The sequence below is a fragment of the Dermochelys coriacea genome, chromosome 17 (genome assembly GCF_009764565.3).
Source record: "Dermochelys coriacea isolate rDerCor1 chromosome 17, rDerCor1.pri.v4, whole genome shotgun sequence".
NCBI lineage: Eukaryota > Metazoa > Chordata > Testudines > Dermochelyidae > Dermochelys > Dermochelys coriacea.
The window spans coordinates 10,779,401-10,804,782 of record NC_050084.1 but is presented as its reverse complement, the minus strand read 5'-3'; the positions used below and the strand labels follow the sequence as shown (position 1 = coordinate 10,804,782).

The window sequence follows — 25,382 nt, the reverse complement described above, 5'->3', positions numbered from 1 at the left end:
ATGTGACTACGAACTGCCTAGCCAGCAAAATACTGTGGCTCTTCCATTGATTACCTTGATGTGCAGATCCAGTTCAATAATAAAGTCTAGGTCAAATAGATTCTGAAGGACATTCATAGACATTAATACAGTAGCACAGCATGTAAGCCCTCTGCCTTCCTGATGGAGGATGCAGGACTAGTTTCTATTGTCACCCAGACAACATGGTCCAAATTGGGGCATTATGTCATGGCAGCGGAGAACTGAGGGACACACACTCAGCCATATAAAAAAGATGTGGGGAGGGGAGACAGGTTGTGAAAGTGTGAGACTTTGTACCACATAGAGAGGTAAAAAGTTGGGGGGGACATGTTCCCATCATCCCCCACACCAGTGGTTTGCACCTATGCAGAAGGTCACTTTCAAAATTTCGCTTAATTAAGGAGGTACCTGGTGAGGGATGAGGTTCTAATTCCCTAAGGAAAATTTTGACCTAGACATTGCATTGGGGACATGGCAGCTGAGGAAGATGAATAGGTAAGAACCTCCTCCATTCATACACCAGTTGCTTCTAACCTTACTCTGTCTTTGTGACTGGCCCAAAAGAGAGGACAGTGGTGGGGGAGAGATTGGGGAAGAGACAGGAGAAAGAGAGAAAATATTTACTCTCCTTACCTCCAGCTTTGCAAACTTGTCAGATTTGCAGCAAGCATTTTCAGCATTGATGAGTTTGGTAAGCAGGAACTCCCTGAACTCTGTGTTCTAGAAAGGGAGAAGTGAAGCAAGGTTGGTAAATCAAAACCATTTAAATACTCTTAGGTAGCTAAACCGTCCATAATCCTCCATGCCAGCAAATACATCTCAACACGTCACATCCTGGACACTTCAGCATTAGTGACATGTTACAAATCCATTGCAAAGGTCCATCCTGCTTTACTTTTTTCTCCTGTATTTGATCAGAGACCTAACCAAATCAGCATTCCTTCCAGCATGGGTGAAGACAAAGTGGGGAGGAGGTTTCTAATAATAACCACCCTCTTAAAGGAACAGACACAATTTCTTTAGGGAGTTCAAGTGGAAGGGTCAGAACACCTTGGTCTCATCTGAAAGAAAACACCTTCAGCACTGCAGTGTGGCCTAGTGGATAGAGCGCTGGGTTAGACCTCAGGAGACATGGATTCTAGTCCTGGCTCTGCCACTGGTTTTCTGAGTGATCTTGAGCAAATCACTTTACCTCTTTGTGCCTCAGTTTTCCCATCTAGCAACTGGGGACAAGGATACTGATCTACTTTGTAAAGCGCTTTGAGATTTTCTGATGAAAAGTGATATACAAGAGCTAGGCACTATTAATAGTATGCTGGGCATTAGTTCATTCAAGACTCAGAGGGACGAGTGCAAAGAGCATCACCTCTTGACTAAACACAACCATTCATTTTATTTTCAAAAGTATGTGCAACTGGAGGGAAATTCACCACTGTGCAGGGGGTCAGTACAAGGTCCATACATGCAATTAAATCCAATTTAATCCCTATTTTGAAGGCTTAAGTGGATCCCAAGCCTTGTGCTGATCTTCTACACACAGACTAATTTCACTGTCAATTTAGTTACACACACACACACACACACACACACACACACACACACACACACACACAGCCTTTATATTAAGATTTTCCTTAAATATAGGATATGCTCATGTAAAAAAAATATTTTAAATATATGTCTGGTTTTATGTACACAGAGATACTGCTATAGTGTGGGATACATTATAGATCATATTTAATTAGGAAATTAAACATACAGTACAGCTAAATTAATTTGTTTTTCTTTATAACAATATTTGTGGGTGAATTCATGTCTCATGACAATGAAGGCTAAATAGCAATGACTAGAGGCAGGCCCTGGTTCAAGCTGCTCCAAACAGCTCTGCCAATGCACTTTCTTCCAACCTAACCCTCCAACAGCTGCAGAATTCTGCTCCTTGGCATCTTTTGTACAAAGAATTGTGCCAAATTATGTGTTGGCTTGTACTACCTTGGGAACCTCCTACCAAATAATTTTCATTTGCAACTCAGGATTTTGCCCAGCTCCTTAGAGATCAAAGGTTAATAATTCACTGTTCCACTGAATTGCCTAGATCCAGCACCTGTATCAGCCAAATCAGCTAGTATAACTCAGCATCGTTTCGCTCACTGATTGATCTATACCAGCTGAGGATCTGGCCTTATAGTTTTACTCTAGCTCGGACCTCAATCCTACTATATTTTACATAATAAACAGGTGCATTCTGAGACAATTTGGATAGATATTGTTTTTTAAAAAACCTACTTCGTTGTGCTTTCCATTTCTTACTTTTTGAAATACTGGTGGGCTTGGCAGAGAAGGACCAAACGAAGGGACATCTTCCCGGGCAGTGACCGACACCTATTAGAACCAAAAAGAAAGCAGGAATATATGAGTTACGTGAGCGCACAGGTGGAGCAACAACATATTAGCAATGCCCAAAGTATTCATTTCTCTTGGAGTACCTCGGCAGCAATCCAGGCAAGGCTGCTAGCAAGAGTCCTTATAACACAGAGGTGTTCCAAGGCATACCTTCATTAAATGCATTGTATCCGTTTACAGCTCAGCCTACTCACGAGGCACAAGGCTACAATGGAGAGAAGCAGAATGGTGGGGAGTCAGGAGACCTGGGAATCAAATGGGTGTCAGGAGACCTGGGTCCTGTGCCCAGCTCTGCCCCAATCTGCGGTGTGAATGTGGGCAAGCCTCTCTGCCTTTTTCGCCCTTATCTCTAGCCTGTAAGCTCTTTGGGGTCAGGGTAAGCTCTTACACTGTGCTACGCTTGCCGTAACGGGACTCTGGTTCTCAACAGCAAGCCTCTAGGTGCCGTTGTAATACAAATCATACACAATAATAAACTCCTCTTACAAAGAGGCAGAAGTCAAATCCCCATTCTGAGACTGAATTCCACTTGTACTGAAGACTCACAGGTTAGAACAAAGTGTTTAGGAGGCTAGGAGACCTGGATCCAATTCCCGAGTCCCAGTCCGGGGCCTCTAGGTCCCACTACTTTATTACACTAATCACAGTCGTCTCACTGATGCCTCGTGCCTGCCCCCTTCTATTTGTCATAATCACTTATTCTTTGGGTGTAAACTCTTCGGAGGCCTGGACAGAGTCTAGCACAAATGAGGCCCTGATCCCTGACTGGGGCCTGTCGGTGTGATCACAGTGCAAACAAAGAATTGATAATAACCATGTCTCGGTGGTATGCAATGTAACCTTTCACACCTGCTCTGCTAGTGTACCCCTGCCCTAATCAACACACGTAGAGGGCTATGCGAGATTCTAGTCTGCTCCCGGTCACAAGCAACACACACTGTACCCTCAAAATGTGTGAACAGGCTAATATACCAAGCTGGCTGATAATTTTAGCTCTTCATCTGACAAGTAAATTGACATTGCTTGGTCAATAGACAGCCTGCCCCTTTAATTCTCTGGCCTGCTACTGATGTCTGCAGTGCTCTGGCAGGCAGCCAGCTTGTTAGAAGAGTTAAACAGGGCATAAAGATGGATGCTAGTAAATTTCAGGGCAGATTTGCCATCAGATTGGAAGGGGCTCTTTGGAAATGGGTAAAAAAGAAAGCAAGACTGTAATAAATCCTGCTTTGCTACTTCCAGATCTGCAGTCACTGAGGCAGAATAGCTTGCTAGAGCCTAATGTTGTGAAATTATGTTTCCATTTGGATGATTTAATTTGCGTGGCTGGCTTCTGTTGCAAAATGTCCCTTTCAGTTCTAATATATTTAACTCTTCAATGTTAAAAGCCAAAGAAAATCATCTGCTTAGCCAAGAAGCGTAAAGAGAGAAGCATGCAGGAACGAGCAGCTAAGTGCACACGGCAAGTGTCCTTTTGACCTTTTGATCACAATTTGGATGCGTTTGCAGAAAATTAAAGAAACTGACAGTCGCTAGCGCATGGGGTGGGGTGGAATGGGATGGGATAGAAACTATATTGCTATGCAGAAGTTGTTGTAATAGTTAGACACTTCCGTTAAGAGCCTGAAGGCTAGGAAGACATGAAAAGTGAATCATTTACACTCTCAGGCAGCGTGGGTTCACCTATAAGTTCACCGGCATGAAAGTGTTGGGCCACAACAGTATTGGCCAAAACTAGGGGGACTTATACTCATTTCGTCTGACTTCCACACCACAGCAAGTACCAGGGCTGCAATGGCAGGGTTCTTTTTTCAGCAGTTCCCACCGTGAGCAGTTCTGACACTGTTCTCATTAAGGATCCACTCTGAAGCTCAGTGAAGTCAACGGAAAGGCCCTAACAGAGGTACTGACGTCTGTATTTGAGAGGTATGAAGTGACAGGACTAGCTATGAGGAATATAAACAGATCCTGTGGTTTGTTCTGACTCTCTAGCTCCCAGATTATCTAACACAGCCTCTGTGGCCTAGCAACACCACCCAGGGTTTCTCTGGAAGAGACTCCATGAAACACTCTAGCTATAGGCTCAGGACTCTTTCTAGAACGACCACGTCTCGGCACAATTCCAGCAATGGGCCATGTCTTTGTAATAATCTTGTTGCATGTTTCTTGTTCTCTGAATAGAAAACTCATAGGTTCCATTGTAACCGTACCAGTCATATCACCTTCACAAGCACAAAAGTTTACCCAGGGGCGGCAGGTTTGTAGAAATTTTGGTGGTGCCCAGAACACCCAGAACCCGCCCGCAAACTCTCCCCATACACCTGTCTAAGGCTCTGGGAGGGAGTTTGAGTGGGGGAGGGAATCTGGGGTTCAGGCGATTGGGGTACACAAGGGGGTGGGGATGCAGGATCTGAGAGGGAGTTTAGGTGCAGAAGGAGTGAGAGGGGTCAGGCTCTGGGAGGGAGTTTGGTGGGGGACGGGGTCTGGGGTGCAGGCTCTGGGATGAAGTTTGGGTGCAGGCTCTGGGCTGGGGCAGGGGATTGGGGTGCAGGCTCTGGGAAGGAATTTGGGTACAGAAGGGGTGAGAGGTCGGGCTCTGGGAGGGAGTTTGGGTGCAAGGGGTGTGAGGGGTCAGGCTCTGGGAGGGAGTTTGGTGTGGGACGGGGTTTGGGGTGCAGGCTCTGGGCAGGGGTGCAGGAGGGGGTGGGGGTGCAGGCTCTGGGAGGGAGTTTGGGGACAAAAGTAGGTGCAGGGGAGGGGTGAGTGCACAAGGGAGTTAGGGGAGGGGGTGCAGGAGGGGGTATGGGTGCAGGCTCTGGGAGGGAGTTTGGGGGTGCGGGGTGCAGGAGGAAATTTGGGGGCCGAAGGGTGCGTTTGCGGAGGGAGTGTGTGTGCAGGCTCTGGAAGAGGATGGGGGTAGGTTCGATGCTTACCTGAGGCACCCCCTCCGGCAGTGGCTCCTAGGCGGGGCAGGCCAGGGGGGATCTCCTCACACTGCTGTCTCCCGGCACCGCCCCTGCAGCTTCCCATTGACCACAGGGGCGTTTGGGGTGGGGGCAGCGAGCAACGGCACAACCCCCCCCTCACACGGGCAGCAAGGACCTGCCAGCAGCCACCTGGAACGAGCACGCGGGAAGCCGCTCAGTCCCGCTGCACTGCTGGGTGGTGACGGGAGCCCCCGGGCTGTTTTAAATCACCCGGGGTGGCAGGTGGGGCCAGGGGAAGTGCGGGGGGGGGGGGGATGTGTGTGTGGGGCGGGGGGAGGTGGGAAACTTTGCTGGAGCTGGGCCCCTGGGACAGGAATATTCCTGGTGCCCGGGCACCATGGGCCCACAGAACTCACCGCCCATGAGTTTACCAAAAGGCTTAAGCAAGGGTTACTCTAGATCACAGCACTTGCCTTAGAGATAAACCCGTTCCCAAGGCTAATCATTTATTCCTGCATTAAATACATTAATTTTATGATTAATTGTATGTAGCTTTTAATTGGTTTTCATACGAGTTCTATTTTTGTTCACTGCTTCAAGTAATGTATTTTCAATTTTAAAAACGATAACTATTAAGAGAGAATATAAGGTATCAGAGAAAATATATATACACAAACATTTTTATTCTGTGTACATTTGAGCACTGTGAACAGAAGGCTATAAAATGTTCTATGGCAAATTAAAAAATTAAATAGCGTACTAAGTTAATACCTTCCACTTAGAATTAGTATACTATTAGTGTTAAAACACTTATGTAGTAGACATTTTTGTATATATTTAAATATATAATAATGGTTATATATAACATTTTTTGTACCTTAACTTATGAACACAACTTAGATTCAGAGATTCATAGATACTAAGGTCAGAAGGGACCACTCTGATCATCTAGTCCGACCTCCTGCACAGCGCAGGCCACAGAATGTCACCCACCACTCCTATGAAAAACCTCACCCATGTCTGAGCTATTGAAGTCCTCAAATCATGGTTCAAAACTTCAAGGAGCAGAGAAGCCTCCCTCCAGTCAACCATGCCCCATGCTACAGAGGAAGGCAAAAAAACCTCCAGGGCCTCTCCAATCTGCCCTGGAGGAAAACTTCCTCCCGACCCCAAATATGGCAATCAGCCAAACCCTGAGCACATGGGCAAGATTCACCAGCCAGATACCCAGGAAAGAATTTTCTGTAGTAAATCAGATCCCATCCATCTAATATCCCATCTCAGGGGATTTGGCCTATTTACCCTGAATATTTAAAGATCAATTACTTACCAAAATCCCATTATCCCATCATACCATCTCCTCCATAAACTTATCGAGTAGAATCTTAAAACCAGATAGATCTTTTGCCCCCACTGCTTCCCTTGGAAGGTTATTCCAAAACTTCACTCCTCTGATGGTTAAAAACCTTCGTCTGATTTCAAGTCTAAACTTCCTGGTGGCCAGTTTATACCCATTTGTTCTTGTGTCCACATTGGTGCTGAGCTTAAATAATTCCTCTCCCTCTCCTATATTTATCCCTCTGATATATTTATAGAGAGCAATCATATCTCCCCTCAACCTTCTTTTAGTTAGGCTAAACAAGCCAAGCTCCTTAAGTCTCCTTTCATAAGACAAGTTTTCCATTCCTCGGATCATCCTAGTAGCCCTTCTCTGTACCTGCTCCAGTTTGAATTCATCCTTTTTAAACATGGGAGACCAGAACTGCACACAGTATTCTAGGTGAGGTCTCACCAGTGCCTTGTATAACGGTACTAAAACCTCCTTATCCCTACTGGAAATGCCTCTCCTGATGCAGCCCAAAACCGCATTAGCTTTTTTCACAGCCATATCACATTGGCAGCTCATAGTCATCCTATGATCAACCAATACTCCAAGGTCCTTCTCCTCTTCCGTTACTTCTAATTGATGCGTCCCCAACTTATAACTAAAATTCTTGTTATTAATCCCTAAATGCATAACCTTACACTTCTCACTATTAAATTTCATCCTATTACTATTACTCCAGTTTACAAGGTCATCCAGATCCTCCTGTATAATATCCCGATCCTTCTCCGAATTGGCAATACCTCCCAGCTTTGTATCATCTGCAAACTTTATTAGCACACACCCACTTTTTGTGCCAAGGTCAGTAACAAAAAGATTAAATAAGATTGGTCCCAAAACCGATCCCTGAGGAACTCCACTGGTAACCTCCCTCCAACCTGACAGTTCGCCTTTCAGTAGGACCCGTTGCAGTCTCCCCTTTAACCAATTCCTTATCCACCTTCTGATGTTCATATTGATCCCCATCTTCTCCAATTTAACTAATAATTCCCCATGTGGCACGGTATCGAATGCCTTACTGAAATCTAGGTAAATTAGATCCACTGCATTTCCTTTATCTAAAAAATCTGTTACTTTTTCAAAAAAGGAGATTAGGTTGGTTTGGCACGATCTACCTTTTGTAAAACCATGTTGTATTTTGTCCCATTTACCATTGACTTCAATGTCCTTAACTAATTTCTCCTTCAAAATTTTTTCCAGGACCTTGCATACTACAGATGTCAAACTAACTGGCCTGTAGTTACCTGGATCACTTTTTTTTCCTTTCTTAAAAACTTGTTGGGGAAGAGTCAACATGGTTTTTATGAAGGGAAATCATGCCTCACCAACCTACTAGAATTCTTTGAGGGGGTCAACAAGCATGTAGACAAGGGGGATCCTTGTCATTGCAGATAGTTCTCTGAAAACATCCACTCAATGTGCAGTGGCACTCAAAAAGTGACCAGAATGTTGGGAATCATTAAGAAAGGGATAGATAAGAAGACAGAAAATATCATATTGCCTCTATATAAATCCACGATATGCCCACATCTTGAACACTGCACGCAGATGTGGTCACCCCATCGCTAAAAAAAGATATATTGGAATTGGAAAAGGCTCAGAAAAGGGCAACAAAAATTATTAGGGGTATGGAATTGCTGCCGTATAAGGAGAGATTAATAAGACTGGAACTTTTCAGTTTGGAAAAGAGACAACTAAGGGGGGATATGATAGAGGTCTATAAAATCATGACTGAGGTGGATAAAGTAAATAAGGAAGTGTTATTTACTCCTTCTCACAACACAGGAATTAGAGGCTACCAAATGAAATTAATAGGCAGCAGGTTTAAAACAAAGGAAGTATTTCTTCACACAGTGCACAGTCAACCTGTGGAATTCCTTGCCATATGATGTTGTGAAGGCCCAGACTATAACAGGGTTCAAAAAAGAACTAGATACATTCTTGGAGGATAGGTCCATCAATGGCTATTAGCCAAGACAGGCAGGGATGGTGTCCCTAGCCTCTGTTTGCCAGAAGCTGAGACTAGGCGACGGGATGGATCACTTGATGATCTCCTGTTCTGTTCACTCCCTCTGGGGCACCTGACACTGGCCACTGTTGGTAGACAAGACACTGGGCTAGATGGACCTTTGGTCTGACCCAGTATGGCCATTCTTACGTCAACTATTTATGTGTATACACAGTATAAACACAAATATGAAATATATGTAAACAGCCCACAAAAAGGTAAATAGTTTGTGAACTACTTATCTATTGTCCATAAATCTGAGGCATATACCAGACTGACATATCTCAAACGAATCATGATTTTATTGCAGGAAGGATTAATTCTTGATTGTCATGGCTGTCTCTTTTCAGGTAGGCATAGAGGAAAGTAAGCAAGTGCTTAAACTTTAAGCACGTACTTAATTTCCATATGCTTTAAATTAAGTAAGTGCTTAAGTGCTTTTCCTTAGTATTGACAGTATACAAAGTATTTTCTATAGTCAATAAAAGAAGTAGTAGGGGATACTGTATACTCCCATTGACTTCAATGGGTTTTTGATCGGGCCCATAGCAAGGTTCAAAGATTTACATTCATATTAGCTTTATGTATTGTGAGTCATCTTAATCACAGTACATAACATTAAGCACTCAACAGTCTTTGCAGCATTGGGGTCCTAATCTATTTATCCAAGTTAAAACTGGTAAGTTTTTAAGGGTGACAGCTGCACATCCATTGTCAGATCTCAGGTGGACTCGCAGAACCAAAATTCAGCAGTTTAACTTTCAGAATCCTCTTACCTTGTAGGATTCATTGTCTGTTTCAGGGCTCTCCACTTGCACAACAATGTATGCATGCAGGAAATTTGAAGCAATCATGTCTGGGACAAATGGAGTGTTTTCTTCTTGAAATATAATTGCCACTATATCGTTACCAATGTGTCTCTTTCTCTGGAGCTGAATAGAAAGCGTAAATGTTCGATAGTTAAAATTACGCATTCGCATGTCTCCTGAAAACAAATATCCACTTTGCATGAGCAATTACTTAGACCAAAATTTTCAAACTTGGGTGCCCGAAGCTAGATGTAATGACAGCGTGGATTCTCAGTCACCTGAAGTCTTTTAATCAAGACTGAATATCTTTCTCAGAGGCTATTGCTCAAACAGAAGTTATGGGCTAAATATAGAAATTATTGGGTGAGGTTCTATAGCCTTTATTATGCAGAAGGTCAGACTAGATGTTCACAATCGTCCCTTCTGGCCTTAAAATCTATTCATTTAATTCCCTAAATCATATTTAGGCCCCTAAATAAGTAGCCTGATTTGAAACTCAGCCTCCACTGCTCCCAACACCAATGAAAATGAGGCTATTTCAGTGCCTAACTATAGATTTAGGTATCAAACTTTAGGCACCCAAGACTGACAATTGTGACATCGCTAATTACATTAGGTCAAAAACATGCAGGGATTTGTAGATTAAAATCAACACCTGTTAAATCTCTGTTACTCAATATTAAAGGAAAATCACTTAGGCCTGATCTACCCACATTGTATCAGTTTAACGATATCAGTTAGGGGCCTGATGGTTTACCAAAATAATTATACTGGTACAACCTCTAATGTGGGCACAGATATACTTGTATAAAGGTGCCCTATACCAATATAACTTATTCCCCTTCCTGTTCAGGAATAAGCTATACTGTTATATGGCCCCTTTATACCAGTATAACTTCATCCACACTAGTGGGTTTGTGCCATTTTAACTAGAACATAGGTAAAGGGGTACAGCTCTGTATGTAGACAAAGCCTTAACTTCCTTAACCATACCAGTCTCAAAGGGCTTTAATTTAGGGACTATAAAACCACACTGTTCAAAATGTTCTAGGTAGCACATACAAACGTAAAAGGTGCCTACTGGAAATGAATGTACAGTTTTTCATTCATTACAGATACACAATGTCCATTTAATAATTCCAAACTCATCTTCGGTTCTAATATTTAGCTTTTCCTTTCTGTTTAAAAGTTTCTCTCTAAAGCAAGGTTAGCTTTCTCTCTTACCTGTTGCGTATCTCCTTCAGTAAAAGGCAACTTTGTGGAGACATGAAACATAATCTCTCTGTCCCTGAACACAGTGTACACTGACTTGGTACCAGTCTGACCATGCATTACATCCAGACCCCCTCGGAAACTAGAAATAAAAGAAAATGTTGGAAAGAACTGAATAAATACTAACAGAACATTGACCCAAGGCTATAGCTTGTTAAATTATTTAATGATACAGACAACTATCTCCTGTATGCATATATAATTAGCTAGTTATTGTTGTTATAAATAGTTAGCTGGTATATAGTTAGCAAGTATAATTATTAGTAATCAGGAGCTTAGGATATGTGTTAGCTTAATTTTCAGTGGTTTGGAGTTCAGAGAAGCATCTGACACCAGATCTCTACCCAAATTATCTGAAATTTTCAATCCTACAAAACAGCCTTTCTTTGGGTATTTAATCATTTCCAGCCCTAGTCTCAAGCCAAATCTGGAAGCCCCAAACTGTGTGAAAGCAGAAGGGGAAGACACATTACCAGAATGTTTTAGAAATTTAAAAGAAAAAAAAAAAAGGTCCAAAGCTAGTAGTAAAAATTAGTGAAAGTTTGGTTGGGTTCAGTCTCCATGGGCTACTCAGTCTTTAGCTTCCTTGCAGAGACAGCCAACAAGGCCAATAATTTATTCCAATTCTGGTAGTGTGATGTGGACATCTACCCGCTAGGAAATAGCCATTGAGGCATGATTCTGCAATCTTTATGCATGCAAAACTCCTGTTGAAGCAAACAGGAGTCTATTGGAGAAGGTCTGACCTCTTGAGTAGCCTCAGGGCTGCTCTAATGTGCACCCAGCTACCATTAGACACAAGGGGCCATTATGACAGCAGAGGTGTTCCAACCAGGCCCTCTTCCTCAGACATGCCCTACGAGAGGTACTATGGGGCCAGTGGCATGTGACTTGCTACATCAGATTTATACTACCTGGAGATTCTTCCTTACAAGTGAAGCCAGTTTCACATCCCTTTCGCAATGATGGCACAGAGCAAAAGGACAGGGATGATCATCTGATAACATGATCAGATATGTTTTGTATCAGTTCTGCAAATTCATTCTAGGTTTGCAACACACTTAAGATAAATACACGAGACCATGCTGCTGTGTTTTCCATACGGGTTAGTTTCATTTATGACAGAAATGAAACTAGATGTTTTAAAACTAAGGAAAGCAAATTGCTACTCTTTTTTTGTTTGCCCTTCTGACACGTTGAGTAGCTCCCCAGGTTTTGAAAGAATAGCCACAGTTGCATTTTTTTTTGGTTTGAACAAGGCAGTCCAGCAATGAAGCGGACTTCTGTTTCCAAGCTACTGGAATTTTTTCACACCTTAAGGAAGTCTTTTGTTACATTTATTTAGAAAACAGTTTCCTTTATTTTCCTTACCCTTTGAAATCCTGGAGTGTTATGGTTTCCCCTAACAAACTCAAGAAGTTCTTGAAAGCAGGGCTCTCTTCATTATTCCCAAACAACTCTTCCTCTAAAGTCTGCAAAATACATCAACAAGTAAAGTAAAAAACTCAGGCTAGTTTTCACTCTAAGGATGCAGGGACCAAACTGAAAGTTTAAAGACACATTAAAACCAGAGATGGATGGTGTAATAAGGATTGTGACACCAGCCCTCCCAGATGTCAGGTCTTTGTTACTCACAATGGGCCTGATTCTGATATTACTTTCATCAACATAAATCAGGGGTAACTCCACTTCAGTCAATGGAGTAACTCTGGGCGTAAACCCAGATCAGAATCAGGCTCAGGGAGCACAATCTCCACGTAGCAAAGTAACTTAAATGAGCATACTGTGGTGGGGTATGTAGGGCATGCCTACTGGATGCAGTATGGAGAGAGTTAATACTCTCTCTGAGCAGAGAAGCTGCCACAGATATCAGCCTTTGGGAGATGGAAGAAATTACTCTGTTAAGAGGGACAATGAAAGAAATGAATGCATGGGACTCTGAGAACTGGGTTGGTTGTGGGGAGATGTAGTAAGGGGATAGCTATACTGCTTACGAGAGCTCTTTTTTGCCTCTATTTCTTTGGGTATTTTTCCTCAGAACTAGAGCTTGTCGAGAAATTTCCAACACAACATTTTTTCCTCGGAAAAACTCAATTCATCAAAACCAAATCTGTTTGCAAGAAAGGATCGGCTTTGACAAATCTCCCAGTTCCCAACAGTTTTTGAAAAAGTTCTTTCTCAAATAATAAACCTCTTAAATAAAAACTAGCCACATGGCAATAACAGACAGGTACGTGAATGCACAAGTCAGGAAACAATGGAAAAGTCACTTTTCTTTGATTGTTTCTCACCTATTTGCGGTAGTCAGAAAAATGAATTTGCCCGCACATCGCGTTGGCTCAAGCAGTCAGCACTGACAGAAGCCTATGGACACTGATTCATCTTCCGCTTTCTAAAGGAACCCCCAAAAAAGCAGGCTTGCCTGTCTTCAGAAATTAACCTGAATCAACTATGCTGCCGCTATCTATGCATGCTCTACTTCCATAGCATGCTGAAAACCACTTGGCTGGAGTCAGGTAGTACAGAAGTATCAGGCAGAGGAACAGACCATGGTATGATTAGAAACATCTGACACGGGGGTGAAGTCTGCTGAAGTTTGGCTGAAGCTTCTAATCGACAATCTAACATTTATACTGCCCTTCATCCTTCGAGTGCAGGAATCACTTTTCCCAGCACTGAAATGCAATCACCTTTGCAGGGGGGCCATGACAGTTGTTTGTTCCCACACTGCAGTATTAATGCCGCACAGGTCAGGAAGTGAGAAGTCCACCATGTTCAGTTGAAACTGCAGGGGGATTTTAGGAAAGCACAATTCCAAAAGCTACCATATCACCCTCCTCAAAGCCTACCTCTGCTGTGATGCCTTCAAACCTACCTCTGTTGTGATACCCTTCTGGCATTAGCTAGGCAAGCAGCAAGACAAGCCTTTACTTTTTCTGTTAAACTCTTCCTTTTTGTTACCTCACGCTCCCTCTTTCCCATTGTCTGTTTGTCCACCAGTCACATCCTCTCTGACACCTCAAGCGTATGCTCCCTGGTGCAGGAACTAAAGCCAGATCCTCAAAGGTTTAGGTGCTTAACTCCCATTAAAATCAATGGGAGTTAGGTGCCTACATACATTTGAGGATCTGAGCCTTACTTTTTTGTTACTTATCTATAGAGTGACTACTAGAATGAGGCCCTGATTCTTAATTTGATCTTCTATATGCTATTTACCACAATCCAAATAATAAACAATGTTTACAACAGATAGGTTCACAATATGCCTAAAAGCCAAGACATTCTTATTAAAAGTCCCTGCAAGAAACTTTAGATCAAATAAAAGGAAGAGACGGTACGGCTAATATTAAATCCAAATTAATACTGTATTAGAACATTGGAGTCTTAATCATCTCCCCTTTGGTATATTTCATAAGAAAGGGACCGTAATTATGATCTTTGCATTAGTTATTCAACACACAATACGATGAAATATAATTCAAATGCCTGTCAGAATAATATCTGCTAAATGATAAGATTCATCTCGGTCTGTATTGCACATGCTAAACTCCTAGATTAATGAAAGCATTTTCAGTGAACACACATCTCCATAGTCTAAGTGTTCCAATAAAAATAGAACTGTTAGGCTGTCTAAACATACATCTGATTAAAAAACACATGGCCGCTAAAATGCATTTTCAAATTAATTTAGCTTGGGGTTTGATTTACCTATTCATTTATTTTTGAATCATATAATTTATTAATGAGCAAGGAAAATGTGCACGTAATAAGAAACATATTATTAGAATGAGAACAATACAACATAATTACAAGCGTTTAGAGGTGCCGAGCACAGTCAGTCCCCATTGACTTCAGCTGAAGTTTTGGGTGCACAGCATTTAAAAACCACACCCCTAGCTACTTTCTAGAATATACTTAATGACAATACAATGGGGTTACTTACCTGTTTAAACTTTTGATATATCACACCAAATTTAAATGTGTTATTAACCTCATGCTCATCGTAAGACACTATCATCTGGGATGCCTGGAATAAAACATCATTTGAATTATTTAATTCAGTAATTTGTAGAACCGGAGTCTAAAATGTTGTATAGATAAAAAATGGCATTAAGGAGAAGCACAATTTAGACTGGAATGGTAACGTCCCATTGGCAGGTTAAATAAGTCTTCCATGTCTACACACCTCTAAATTCTTATTGCTCATTTATGTAGTGCCACACCTGTTTGTGGCTCAGTACCGTGGAGAGTCAGGGCCAAACAGATTAGAGGTCATTCGAGCTATGCAAATAATTAATTTTTTGATTGACTGGCTTAAAAAAAAATTTAAAATATTTTGGGTAAAACCAGAACAACATTTTTATTCAATTTTTTGGAAAATCGTTTTGTTTTGGTACAGATCAAATGCTTTTGTTCAACCTGAAACAAAATGAATTGCTTCATCTTCATGCTTTATTTTTTTTTTTAAACAAACCCGAAGTAAAATTTGAAAGCATAAATTTCATTGCAAATGGAAAAATCAAAACATTTCATTTCAAAAACAGCAAAACAAAACATTTCTATATTCTCAGAATTTGCCTGGGCAGTGGTTGATGGAAATAATCCAGTGAATTTGACAGAAATTTGCAAAATGTTTTGGTCACCCAGAATCTGCATTTTTTGGCCAAAAAAATTCCAGAGCAGTGGGAAAAACTGAACTGACACTTCCATAGAATGTAAGGGCCCAAATTTTCAACAGCACCCTCAAGTTTTTAGTGACCAGCTTCACATTTGTCCTCAGGCCAGTCCCAGCTGGAGTAAATCCACCTGAACTTCAATACACTACTTACGCCAGCAGAAGATTTGGCCCATAAGATCTGATCATGGAAGGTGCTGAGAAGCCACAGCCTTCTAATGAATCTGGATTTTAACTTCCCAAAAGTTCGGGGCTGTTTGGATGAGAGATTTTGGCGCTCTACCATTGGGTGAATTAGAGGGTCCTCCAGAGTGGCAGCATATGGAGCACCTTTGTTTTTTTTTGTTTTTTTTTTAAAAGGTTTGCATGTTTTTTTAAATGAATAGCATTAATAGGAGAGCACTCATCAAAGACATTCCCTCTTAGTGAGCTGTGCAATGGACTTTCTCAACTTCCAAATAACAACAAAGCAAGAATAAAATCATTTTGACCGTGGTTTACACCAAAAGGTGGGGAAAATGCCTTCTAGCATACTCTGTCTCCAACATATAAGATACTTCAAAAATGAAGAATATGCTTTTAACTACCCAGTAAGAGGTTTCTGTGGCAGCACAACTACATGAGTAGTGACAGGGAAACACAAATGGAATCCAGTTGCAAGATCTCTTTCTAAGAGCACATTTTGTTCCACCCCACATCCTGAGGCAGGTCCTCAGCAGGTATAAATTGTCACAGGTCCATGGAGCTAGGCTGGCCCCAACCTGTATGGTACAGGCCATTTATTCATATTTTATACCAACTAAACCAGCTCAAATATTCAAAACCTGGACACAGGGCAGCCACACATATATCTGCCTGTTAGCCCCGTCTATGTGCCCCCCCAGTAGTACAGTGTGTGTCTTTGTCCCCCTCTAATGGCTGATCCACATAAAAGGAAAAGAGCCTACTTCAGCTATCTGCTAATAGAATTACTCCTTTAGTTTAATCAATAGAGACTCAAACTTTCAGCATTAACAGTCTCCAGTTCATCTGCCAATGACCCAAGTGAGGTTATATACATATCTTCCCACACAGACTTCATTGCCACTTTTAAAAATGGCAGTAAGGTGGAGCTCCTGCCTAGAGGCTGAGATTTTCCAAAGACGCAAGAGAGTTAAGTGCCCAAATCAAATGGGAGTTTAGTGCCTAACTCCCTTGGACTTCTTTTAAAACCTCAGCCATGTTGAATGACTGCCATTGTTGTTCTTCACAGGGAAGGAGGGGCATTTCACGGTCACTGGAGAACCACAGCATGAGCCACTTCAGTTTGTCTCATGAATGTTCTGACTAATAGTGGCTGTAAAAGGAGCAACATCCTTTTTTCTCCCCTGCATGAGGCTTGCAAATACATCACTCCTTCAATTCTGCCTCCTACCGAGGAGAGATTTATTGTTACAGGAGAGGCACAGTTCCCAGCAACTATGGTTTGTTTTGTTTTGTCTCGTTTTATTCTCTTTTTTTAAAAAAATGAGATAAAAAATAGGCCGTGTCATTAAAACACACTCTGAAATATAACCGTTGTGCTTCTTCAAGTGTCCTGCAATCATGACTGTGTCATTGAACCTCAAAGGGGCCAAATTACTAATTGAAGAATTATAGAGTGTTGAGAGAGCTCTCAGCAGCATAGAGACTTCTTTTGGGCTAAAGTGGGTGTGAACTTAGAACTCGTAAGTGTCTCCTGGCTCACACACTATGCTGACAGCTCTGCATGAACCACCCGAATAAGATATTCCACCCCAAAATAGAACAAACTACCTGCCTATGCATTTTTATAGCAGTTAAGTAGTTTTAGGGGTCACACCACCCCTCTCACACAGGCATAAATCTGACTTGAAACTTGTGACAAGAATTTGATGACTCTCTAAGTGTATATTGTCACCGCAATTTTTTGTGGGCAACCTCATTCTCACCATTAAATGCCAGAATTTAACCCTAAATCAATGTCATCACTAGAGAGGTGCAGATCTATAGGGCTGCAACATCATCATTAGAAAGGGGCAACTCTCAAGGGGTTTTGCTTCAAAGCTGTTCAAATAAACATTTTCTATAGTTTTAACCCATGTGGGTTCTCAGATACAGAGTTTACCTTTAAGTTTTGGTTTCAAACAGACCCAAAAAATCTCAAAGTGAGACTCACCAAGTTTCCCACTGATACCACGTGAAACCTACTAGTTCCATATGATTTGGATACACCACCACAAACTGGCCCCAGGTTTGCTCAAATCTGGGCCCAGATTAGCACAAAATCTTTGTAAAATCCTTAGGGTATGTCTACACTGCAAAGTAAACCCAAGGTTTGAACTCAGGCTCAAGCCTAACCCCCCTTCTATCTACCCACAAATTGTACTAAGCCAGGGCTTGGACCCAAGGTCCCAAGATCCCATGGAGGTGGAGTGTCCGAGCCTGAGTCAAGCTGGGACCCAGGGTTCAAGTCCTATTGTTTTGCAGTACAGACACAAACCCACTGGATTCATGCTCTGCAAGTCTTCCAGAAGTATTCCACAATCCCACAGGCTGACTTTTTGTCCTCTGGACAGTCAAGTTTGCCCACATTGCACCACAAACAAAGGGCTAGAGTGGTCACATTTTGAGAAGACGCTAGGAAGTCTGGGATCTGGGTGGTTGGACGTCAGTCCTCATAATGCAGTGTAGATGCTGGAGCCCCAGGCTGGGACCTAGGGTTCAACAATTCTTAACCTGGGGTTACAAATGAATGTAGATGCTTAAGCCCTATGTTAACAAACCCAGTGTTTGCTAACTCAAGTTCTAACAACTCGGGCTTATATTGCAGTGTAGACATTGCCTTAGTGAACTTTTCAAGCGATGTGATCTGAATCTGGCGCTTCTACTGAAACCCCAAACCATGCCAGTTTCATGTAGTCACAGATCCACTAGCCAGCTATTTGCATGGCAATAATCATTACCCGTCACAATGACAAACTCTGTAAGCTTCTTTTTGTGCACAGTTCAGTGTGTATAGACATTAATGCCAGAGTCATACCAAAAATTACATACCCTCTACAAATGAGATTTTGACACACTGACTCAAAAGTAGCACAGAAATTAGAAAATGGGTTTTCCCCCCAAGATAGTAGCAACTGTTTGCCATTAAACATCTTTTTGGTTTGCATGCAAGCAGCTAACAGCCTCTTTCTGTTCTACATGCAGCACAGAGGTGGGAATGTAAACCATAAAGAGGCTGTCAAGCCCATCATCTTGAAGAAGGGTTAATATTGTTTTAAGTTAAATTAATCAATTGGCATACGGTGCCTGGGCTCGACTTGCTACTACATTCTACCTATTTTGAGGATTTCCAAATTCATATCCCCACTCATCTAATTAAAAAAATAGTATATTAGGAACTGCATCTGCATGCGTTTCAGGCAGAAACTTCCTTAAAGAGAGACAGCTACTAAAAGACAGTGTTCATTTCTGTGCCCTCTAGAAAAGTACCCACTGGTGTCAGTGAATACAGACCCCACTCATGTGACAGGCATATTAAACTTTTGTGACCTTACCCCAGGTCCGGTGACTGAGGCCAGGAAACAAAGTCCAGTGACTTACTAGAATTCCTGAATCACAGTCTCCCTTTACTCCATCAGTAGTTAATAAAAATATGCTTGCCTGTGCGTCTCAAGGGTCCCACCCAAAAAATATTACTTCCTTGCTTTACTATTAGCTATTTACTATTAGCTACTGTACTATTAGCAGCTAACTAGCCAATTGTGTTGGCAGATACTTATTTTGCATATGTAAATGAATGCACAAATTAGGCACATAATGACACAAACAGTTTTGAAAACCAACCCTTCAGATATAGCATCCCTGCGCCAGAGTATTTTATGGTCTTTATCCTCACCTTGGGGTACAGGACTGGGTTAAATTTCAGTCCAGAGGCATCATCACAGAAAGCCTACCACAAAGAAAAACAAAATCAGCATGAGGCAGGAGGACAGTGTTTATAAAAGCACTTGGCTTCTTTTTACCATGGGTGTGGGTGTGGGTGTGGGGGAGGGGACAAATACAATGCCCTGCAAGAACTCTATTCCTCCAGCATATAGGCAGAATTGCCCTCTCCAATCTGCATAGGAGACCTCACCCCCAGCATTTCACTGAATTGCCACTGAGGGAAGATATCCTCAAAATCAAGGCTGCTAACTTAATATAATGAGCCAAATTCCACTCTAAATTGCATGTGTTGTCTTCACAGCTCCATCTCTCATTCTAATCCGATCAGTGATGGCATGGTAGTCTCAGAATTTTACAGGTGAAGACTATTTATAGGAGTTGACTTCTCACATTAAAGGGTTTGCACAAAACAGACCTAAGTGAATAATGATTCATTGACATTTAAATGGCACATATATAGCCTTTTGCTCCAAACCACCTTTACCTCTCTTCTCATTTCACAGAAGTGCATGCAGGTGCACATTTGTTCACGGAAATGATCACAGGCCAGTGGCAAAGCAAAATTTGTTATTTGCGGTTGTTTGTATAGCTTACGTCATCCAATCAGGAAACAGAAAAAATACCACATGAGAAAGGCAATCAATCACACAGCTCAAATATTAAACTCATGAAGATTAACTGCTGGCAGCAAGCAGTTTGCAAGCCTGAAATTTGTTCACACAGGCATACAAACAAGTTGGTAAAAAATCACAGTCTGTTCTCAGATAATGTGTGAACAGAATAACAGGCAAAATTTGCCAAATAAACTGCTTAGCAAAGTTTTTGCTTTGCTGAAGTAGGAGCCAAAATAAAGCTGCATTATCACAACATATTGCTCCCTGCAGAGAAGGATACGGAGACCATAGTGCAGGCAAACTAGAACAGCGTTTTGTTTATGACTGAGAGAGAATATGTGTATTTGCTACCCCTTGTTCTATCAGGCCAACACACAAAATAATAGCAGAAACCATCATTTTCTTTATGGCTTGACCATTTACATCCCTCTCTCTCCTAATTCCTTCTCTCCTCTCTGGCAGCAGTAGGTCATGGCTGTGCTCACATGTAACATATAGCAGTAAGAATAACCAACACCATCCACTCGAATACCACTATTCCACCAAAGGTCTCCAAGATCTTTAAAATCGTTAACATGACTATGACTCACCATGCCTGAGAGGTACACATTATATAATCCCCATTTTACAGATGTGGATATAGAGACACAAAGAAGGTAAGCGACTTGCCCAAAGTCACACAGCAAATACACAACAGAAGCAGGAATAGAGCCCTAAAATCTGGATATTGTTCTCTACATTGACTGTCTGAGAACTCCACCTCCTGCACCCAAAATGTTATAGCAGCACTGTATTTGCACTTGCAAAGCTTTCTATGGTGCACCTAGAGCGTCCACGTCTCGTAAACCAGTTCTCTCCAGGCAATATAGACAGTTTACCTTTGCAATCTGTGGGATACTAGGAAACTTGCTAAGTCCTGCCAGGGGGATCCTTTCATGTAATGTTTTCAGTTTGGACCTGAGAAAGGAAAAGAGAAGAACAGAGAACATGAAATAAGTTACGATAATAGATTTGCCTCCAGAGCTTCCATGCATACTAATTGTGACTGGTAATGTGCAGTGAAACCACAGCAGGAATCTCTTCCAGATGTTCGGAAATGATACCCTGCTGCATTTCCAGGGTATGGCTTGTAACGATTGCCTTAATTTCTTTTACTGCCTCTGCAGCTCTGTTATGTTAAAATATTCATATTTTGGTGAGGGACGAAGAAGATAATTCAGACACTGGGTCTCATCAGTTTACAGAACGAATGGTGCTAAATATGATTGATATTATCCAATATCCTCACAGAGATTTTTATGTTCAGTTTCACTGGGCTTGGCTATAGATCAAAGTCTAATGTTCATTCCGAGAGCAATCTCAAGATACAGTATTCCAAATCCAGAAAAAGTAAAATAATACTCCAACCCCTTTCATATACTCATGTGGGACATGTGTTAAATCTAGGAGTAGCAAGTTCATCTACATCCATTAGGGTGAAAAAACAGATAAAGGATATTTAAATAGTGATTTTTTGTTTAACCTTGCGGGGAAAAGGGAGGGCATTTCATACCTGAGTATAATCCTTAAATATTCAGTACCATCTGCCTCTTCACACTTAATAGAAAGGATCAGATTTCCTAGGCTGCTGGCTGTACAATAAAAATTTAAATGGTCCTAAAAATAGAAGAGATGTGTTAATGTGGTGTGATAAGGCAGCCTTATCTACTGGCAACAACCTACATCCCCGCTACCTAGAATGCTTCTTAGACACTGGTCCCTGTGTCAAGAGAAAATTGAGGATGACTCATTACTGTCTTAAGAAATTCTCCAACACCTCACTCACAAACGCTCCATGTCTCTATCCTTTGGGAACCTGAAAGGGTTTATTTATTTTTCAGCCTGTAGTCTTTATTACTCTGTCCTTCGTTTGTTCACAGGGACCAATATTTTGATTGGCAAAAGTAAAAAAGGATTTTTCCCTCAGGATGAGACAACAGCATAGAATTATAGAAATATAGGGTTGGAAGGGACCTCAAGAGGTCATCTAATCCATCCCCCTGAGCTGAGGCAGGAACAAATATACCTAGGCCATCCCAGACAGGCGTTTGTTTATTCTGTTCTTCAAAACCTCCAGTGATGGGGATTCCACAACCTCCCTTGAAGCCTATTCCAGTACTTAATTATCCTGATCCTTAGAAAAGTCAATTACTTCTTGTCCTGCCTTCAGCATGCCTGAGAGGAATCATTTAAGCTCAGTACCAATGTGGACACAAGAACAAATGGATATAAACTGGTCATTGGAAAGTTTAGGCTTGAAATTAGACGAAGGTTTCTAATCATCAGAGGAGTGAAGTTTTGGAATAGCCTTCCAAGGGAAGCAGTGGGGGCAAACGACCTATCTGGCTTTAAGATTATACTCGTTAAGTTTATGGAGGAGATGGTATGATGGGATAACATGATTTTGGCAATTAATTGATCTTTAAATATTCATGGTAAATAGGCCCAATGGCCGGTGATGGGGTGAGATCTGAGTTACTACAGAGAATTCTTTCCTGGGTATCTGGCTGGTGAATCTTGCCCATATGCTCAGGGTTCAGCTGATCGCCATATTTGGGGTCGGGAAGGAATTTTCCTCCAGGGCAGATTGGAAGAGGCCCTGGAGGTTTTTCGCCTTCCTCTGTAGCATGGGGCACAGGTCACTTGGTGGAGGATTCTCTGCTCCTTGAAGTCTTTAAACCACGATTTGAGGACTTCAATAGCTCAGACATAGGCAAGAGGTTTTTCATAGGAGTGGGTGGGTGAGATTCTGTGGCCTGCGCTGTGCAGGAGGTCTGACTAGATGATCAGAATGGTCCCTTCTGACCTTAGTATCTATGAATCTAAAGAACTCAGACTCTGAGCCAATCAATGGAAGGGTCAAAGGTGAACCAAATAATAATTTATCTCACGTTTGAGCTTGTGAATGTCTGAACACACGGGCCAGATCCAGATAGCATCCAGCCCCACCAAAAAAATTGGGGAAGTTTAGATCTCAGCCCAAATGCTTGTGACTTAGACACATCACTAATTTTTTTAACTCAATATCATGAAGAGATGCTTGATGACAATACTTTAAAAATCAACTGTATGAATATCAGGGAACAGTAATAAGTCTCACTAATGCCTAAATAGTATCAGGGCTACTGGATAGTATACTGGATTTCCAACCCTTCATTATTCCTATTCAAAACCACTCCTAAATTCTCACTGTTTTCACATTTTCCACAAGAAGGGAGTTACTAGATTAAAATGGAGAAGGGGTCTGTAATAACTTAAGGGAAGTGACATGTAGATTTGGTTGGGAAATGGATTTTCTCACCCATGAAAAACTTTTAGATTTGGGAAAAAAATCCAAAATTGGGATAAAAAGTCAAGATTTTGAATATTTTTTTGCAAAATGAAACTCTGAAAAAATTGTCACATGGAGTGACTCAAACAATTCCATCTGAAATGGTTTGTTAGGATTTTGACCATTTTTTAACATATACAATAAAGTACCTTTTGAAATGAAAAGGCATTTCAAAACAAAAAAAAAAATCAAAATGTTCTGTTCCAAAAACATTGAAACAAGATGTTCTGACATTTTCAAAACAGGTTTTCCCCATTCTTTTTTTAAACCAAATTTTGTTGAAATCTGTATAATTGAGCAAAAAGTTTTGGTGGAGTGGAAACGGCTTTTTCCGATGGAAAATGGTTTCTGAGTTTAGTGACATGGTTCTCACGCTTTAGAACACTGATCCAGGCTGGGTGACTGGGGCCAGGAAAGTCTTGAGACCCTTCCCAGCACTAGCATGAATAGCACCTTTATTGAAATAATGGGATTCAAACTCACAACCCTGGTCCTTTGTTGTGTGTGTGGGGGAAGGCACACAATTCTAAGTTAACCCACTCCTCTGGGTTTCCCATGGTCCATCCTGTTTTCTCTCTGACTGATTCTGCTGGATAAGCTTTTCAGAAGAGGGGCTGTCTTCATTTATATATCTCATACAGCACTGAGTGCACTGTCAGCTCTTAACAGAGAAATCAGCCCAATGACAAAATGACAGAGAGAGCTGAACAAAGGGACAACCACATAAATGGGGAGGGAGTCCAGCAGTGAAACTGCCGGAGTTTTGCAGCCATGTTGTCAGGGGAAGTGCCCTTTCATGTCCTCACCCAAATGGCTACACCTAGATAAACACTAGTTACTAGAAATGGCTGAAAAATGAAATGAGGTTTTCCCTCAAAAATTGTGCAAGGGGATTCATTGTAATTTAAAATGTTGAGGAAAATAAATCAACATTTTTCGACTGGCCCAACTAATTATCCTCCTTGAAGAAAATTTGTTGGTTAAACACATAACACTAATGCCTCCCGGTAGGTCAGCAGCATCAAAGATCACATCTAGGATCTGTGGATCTTAATGTGTGAGCCTCTATTGCCTGAGCTAAAAGACCTTCCTCTCTTAGCTAACCTGATAGCGGGCTCATCAAGCTCGAATTTGCCTAGCCACCATTAGAGGGGGACAGAGTGCCACATTAAACAGATAGCTTACCACAGACTGAGAAACGTAGATATGTATTGACCACTGACCTTCCCTAGGAAGTGTTTTCTGTATGCCCGGGCTTCACCTTTGCACTCTAATTTATACCCATACGTGCTAGGGCTAAGGTTTTCCTCTTCCTCTTCGGAGATGCTGCTATCTGATGAGGTGGGCGTGCTGAGATTTTCTGGATCTTCAATCCAGTATCCTCCGAACTGGGGCAGAATGATCATGGGATAAGGGCTTCCTTTCTCTAAAATCTATAAAGAATTCCGATACAGTGCCGTGAGGATACAATACAGTACAACAGGGACTGGATTAGCCAGGACAAAGCACACTGAAGTCAGTGGGAGTGTTTCCCATTGGCTTCAATAGGCTTTGGATCAAGCCTTTAGAGTCTCCATCACCATTAAGGAGAAACAGAGGAGTCAAGAGCTCCGTATTGCCAACCCCAAACATTTAAAAATCATGAGTCAGACCCCCCAAATTGATGAGATTGGCTTAAAAATAATGATTTATTTTTTTAAATAATACATTTGGGGTTCTTTTTTCTGGCCTTCTGAGCCTTTAAGGGTGCACTTGAGTCACATTTTCAAGCTTTTCTGTGCAACTATAAAGGTTAGAAAACATCATACTCTTTTTTTTTCCTTTAGAATCTCAGCTTTCATTTAATCAAGTGTCTCCAGGATTTGAGGCTTTAAGAAACACACCAAACATCACGAGATTCATAACAACATTGAGAGACAAAGAGATTTTCATGCTGACCACGAAAGCTGGGAAA

At 41.6% G+C, this 25,382-nt stretch overlaps 1 protein-coding gene across 8 annotated transcripts in view; it reads right to left on the bottom strand.

Annotated features, from left to right (window-relative positions):
* Positions 1-25,382, bottom strand: part of RAP1GAP2 (RAP1 GTPase activating protein 2) — a 294,016-nt gene that overhangs the window by 22,725 nt on the left and 245,909 nt on the right. For all 8 annotated transcript variants that reach the window (XM_038375286.2, XM_038375287.2, XM_043499744.1 and 5 more), the window contains 10 exons: positions 24,652-24,861; positions 21,611-21,714; positions 20,937-21,015; positions 19,395-19,448; positions 14,765-14,848; positions 12,193-12,293; positions 10,774-10,903; positions 9,517-9,672; positions 2,332-2,403; positions 655-741 (listed from right to left, as the gene is read on the bottom strand). In XM_038375286.2, the coding sequence (XP_038231214.1) occupies positions 655-741; positions 2,332-2,403; positions 9,517-9,672; positions 10,774-10,903; positions 12,193-12,293; positions 14,765-14,848; positions 19,395-19,448; positions 20,937-21,015; positions 21,611-21,714; positions 24,652-24,861 (1,077 nt within the window). The remainder of the gene's footprint in view (positions 1-654; positions 742-2,331; positions 2,404-9,516; positions 9,673-10,773; positions 10,904-12,192; positions 12,294-14,764; positions 14,849-19,394; positions 19,449-20,936; positions 21,016-21,610; positions 21,715-24,651; positions 24,862-25,382) is intronic.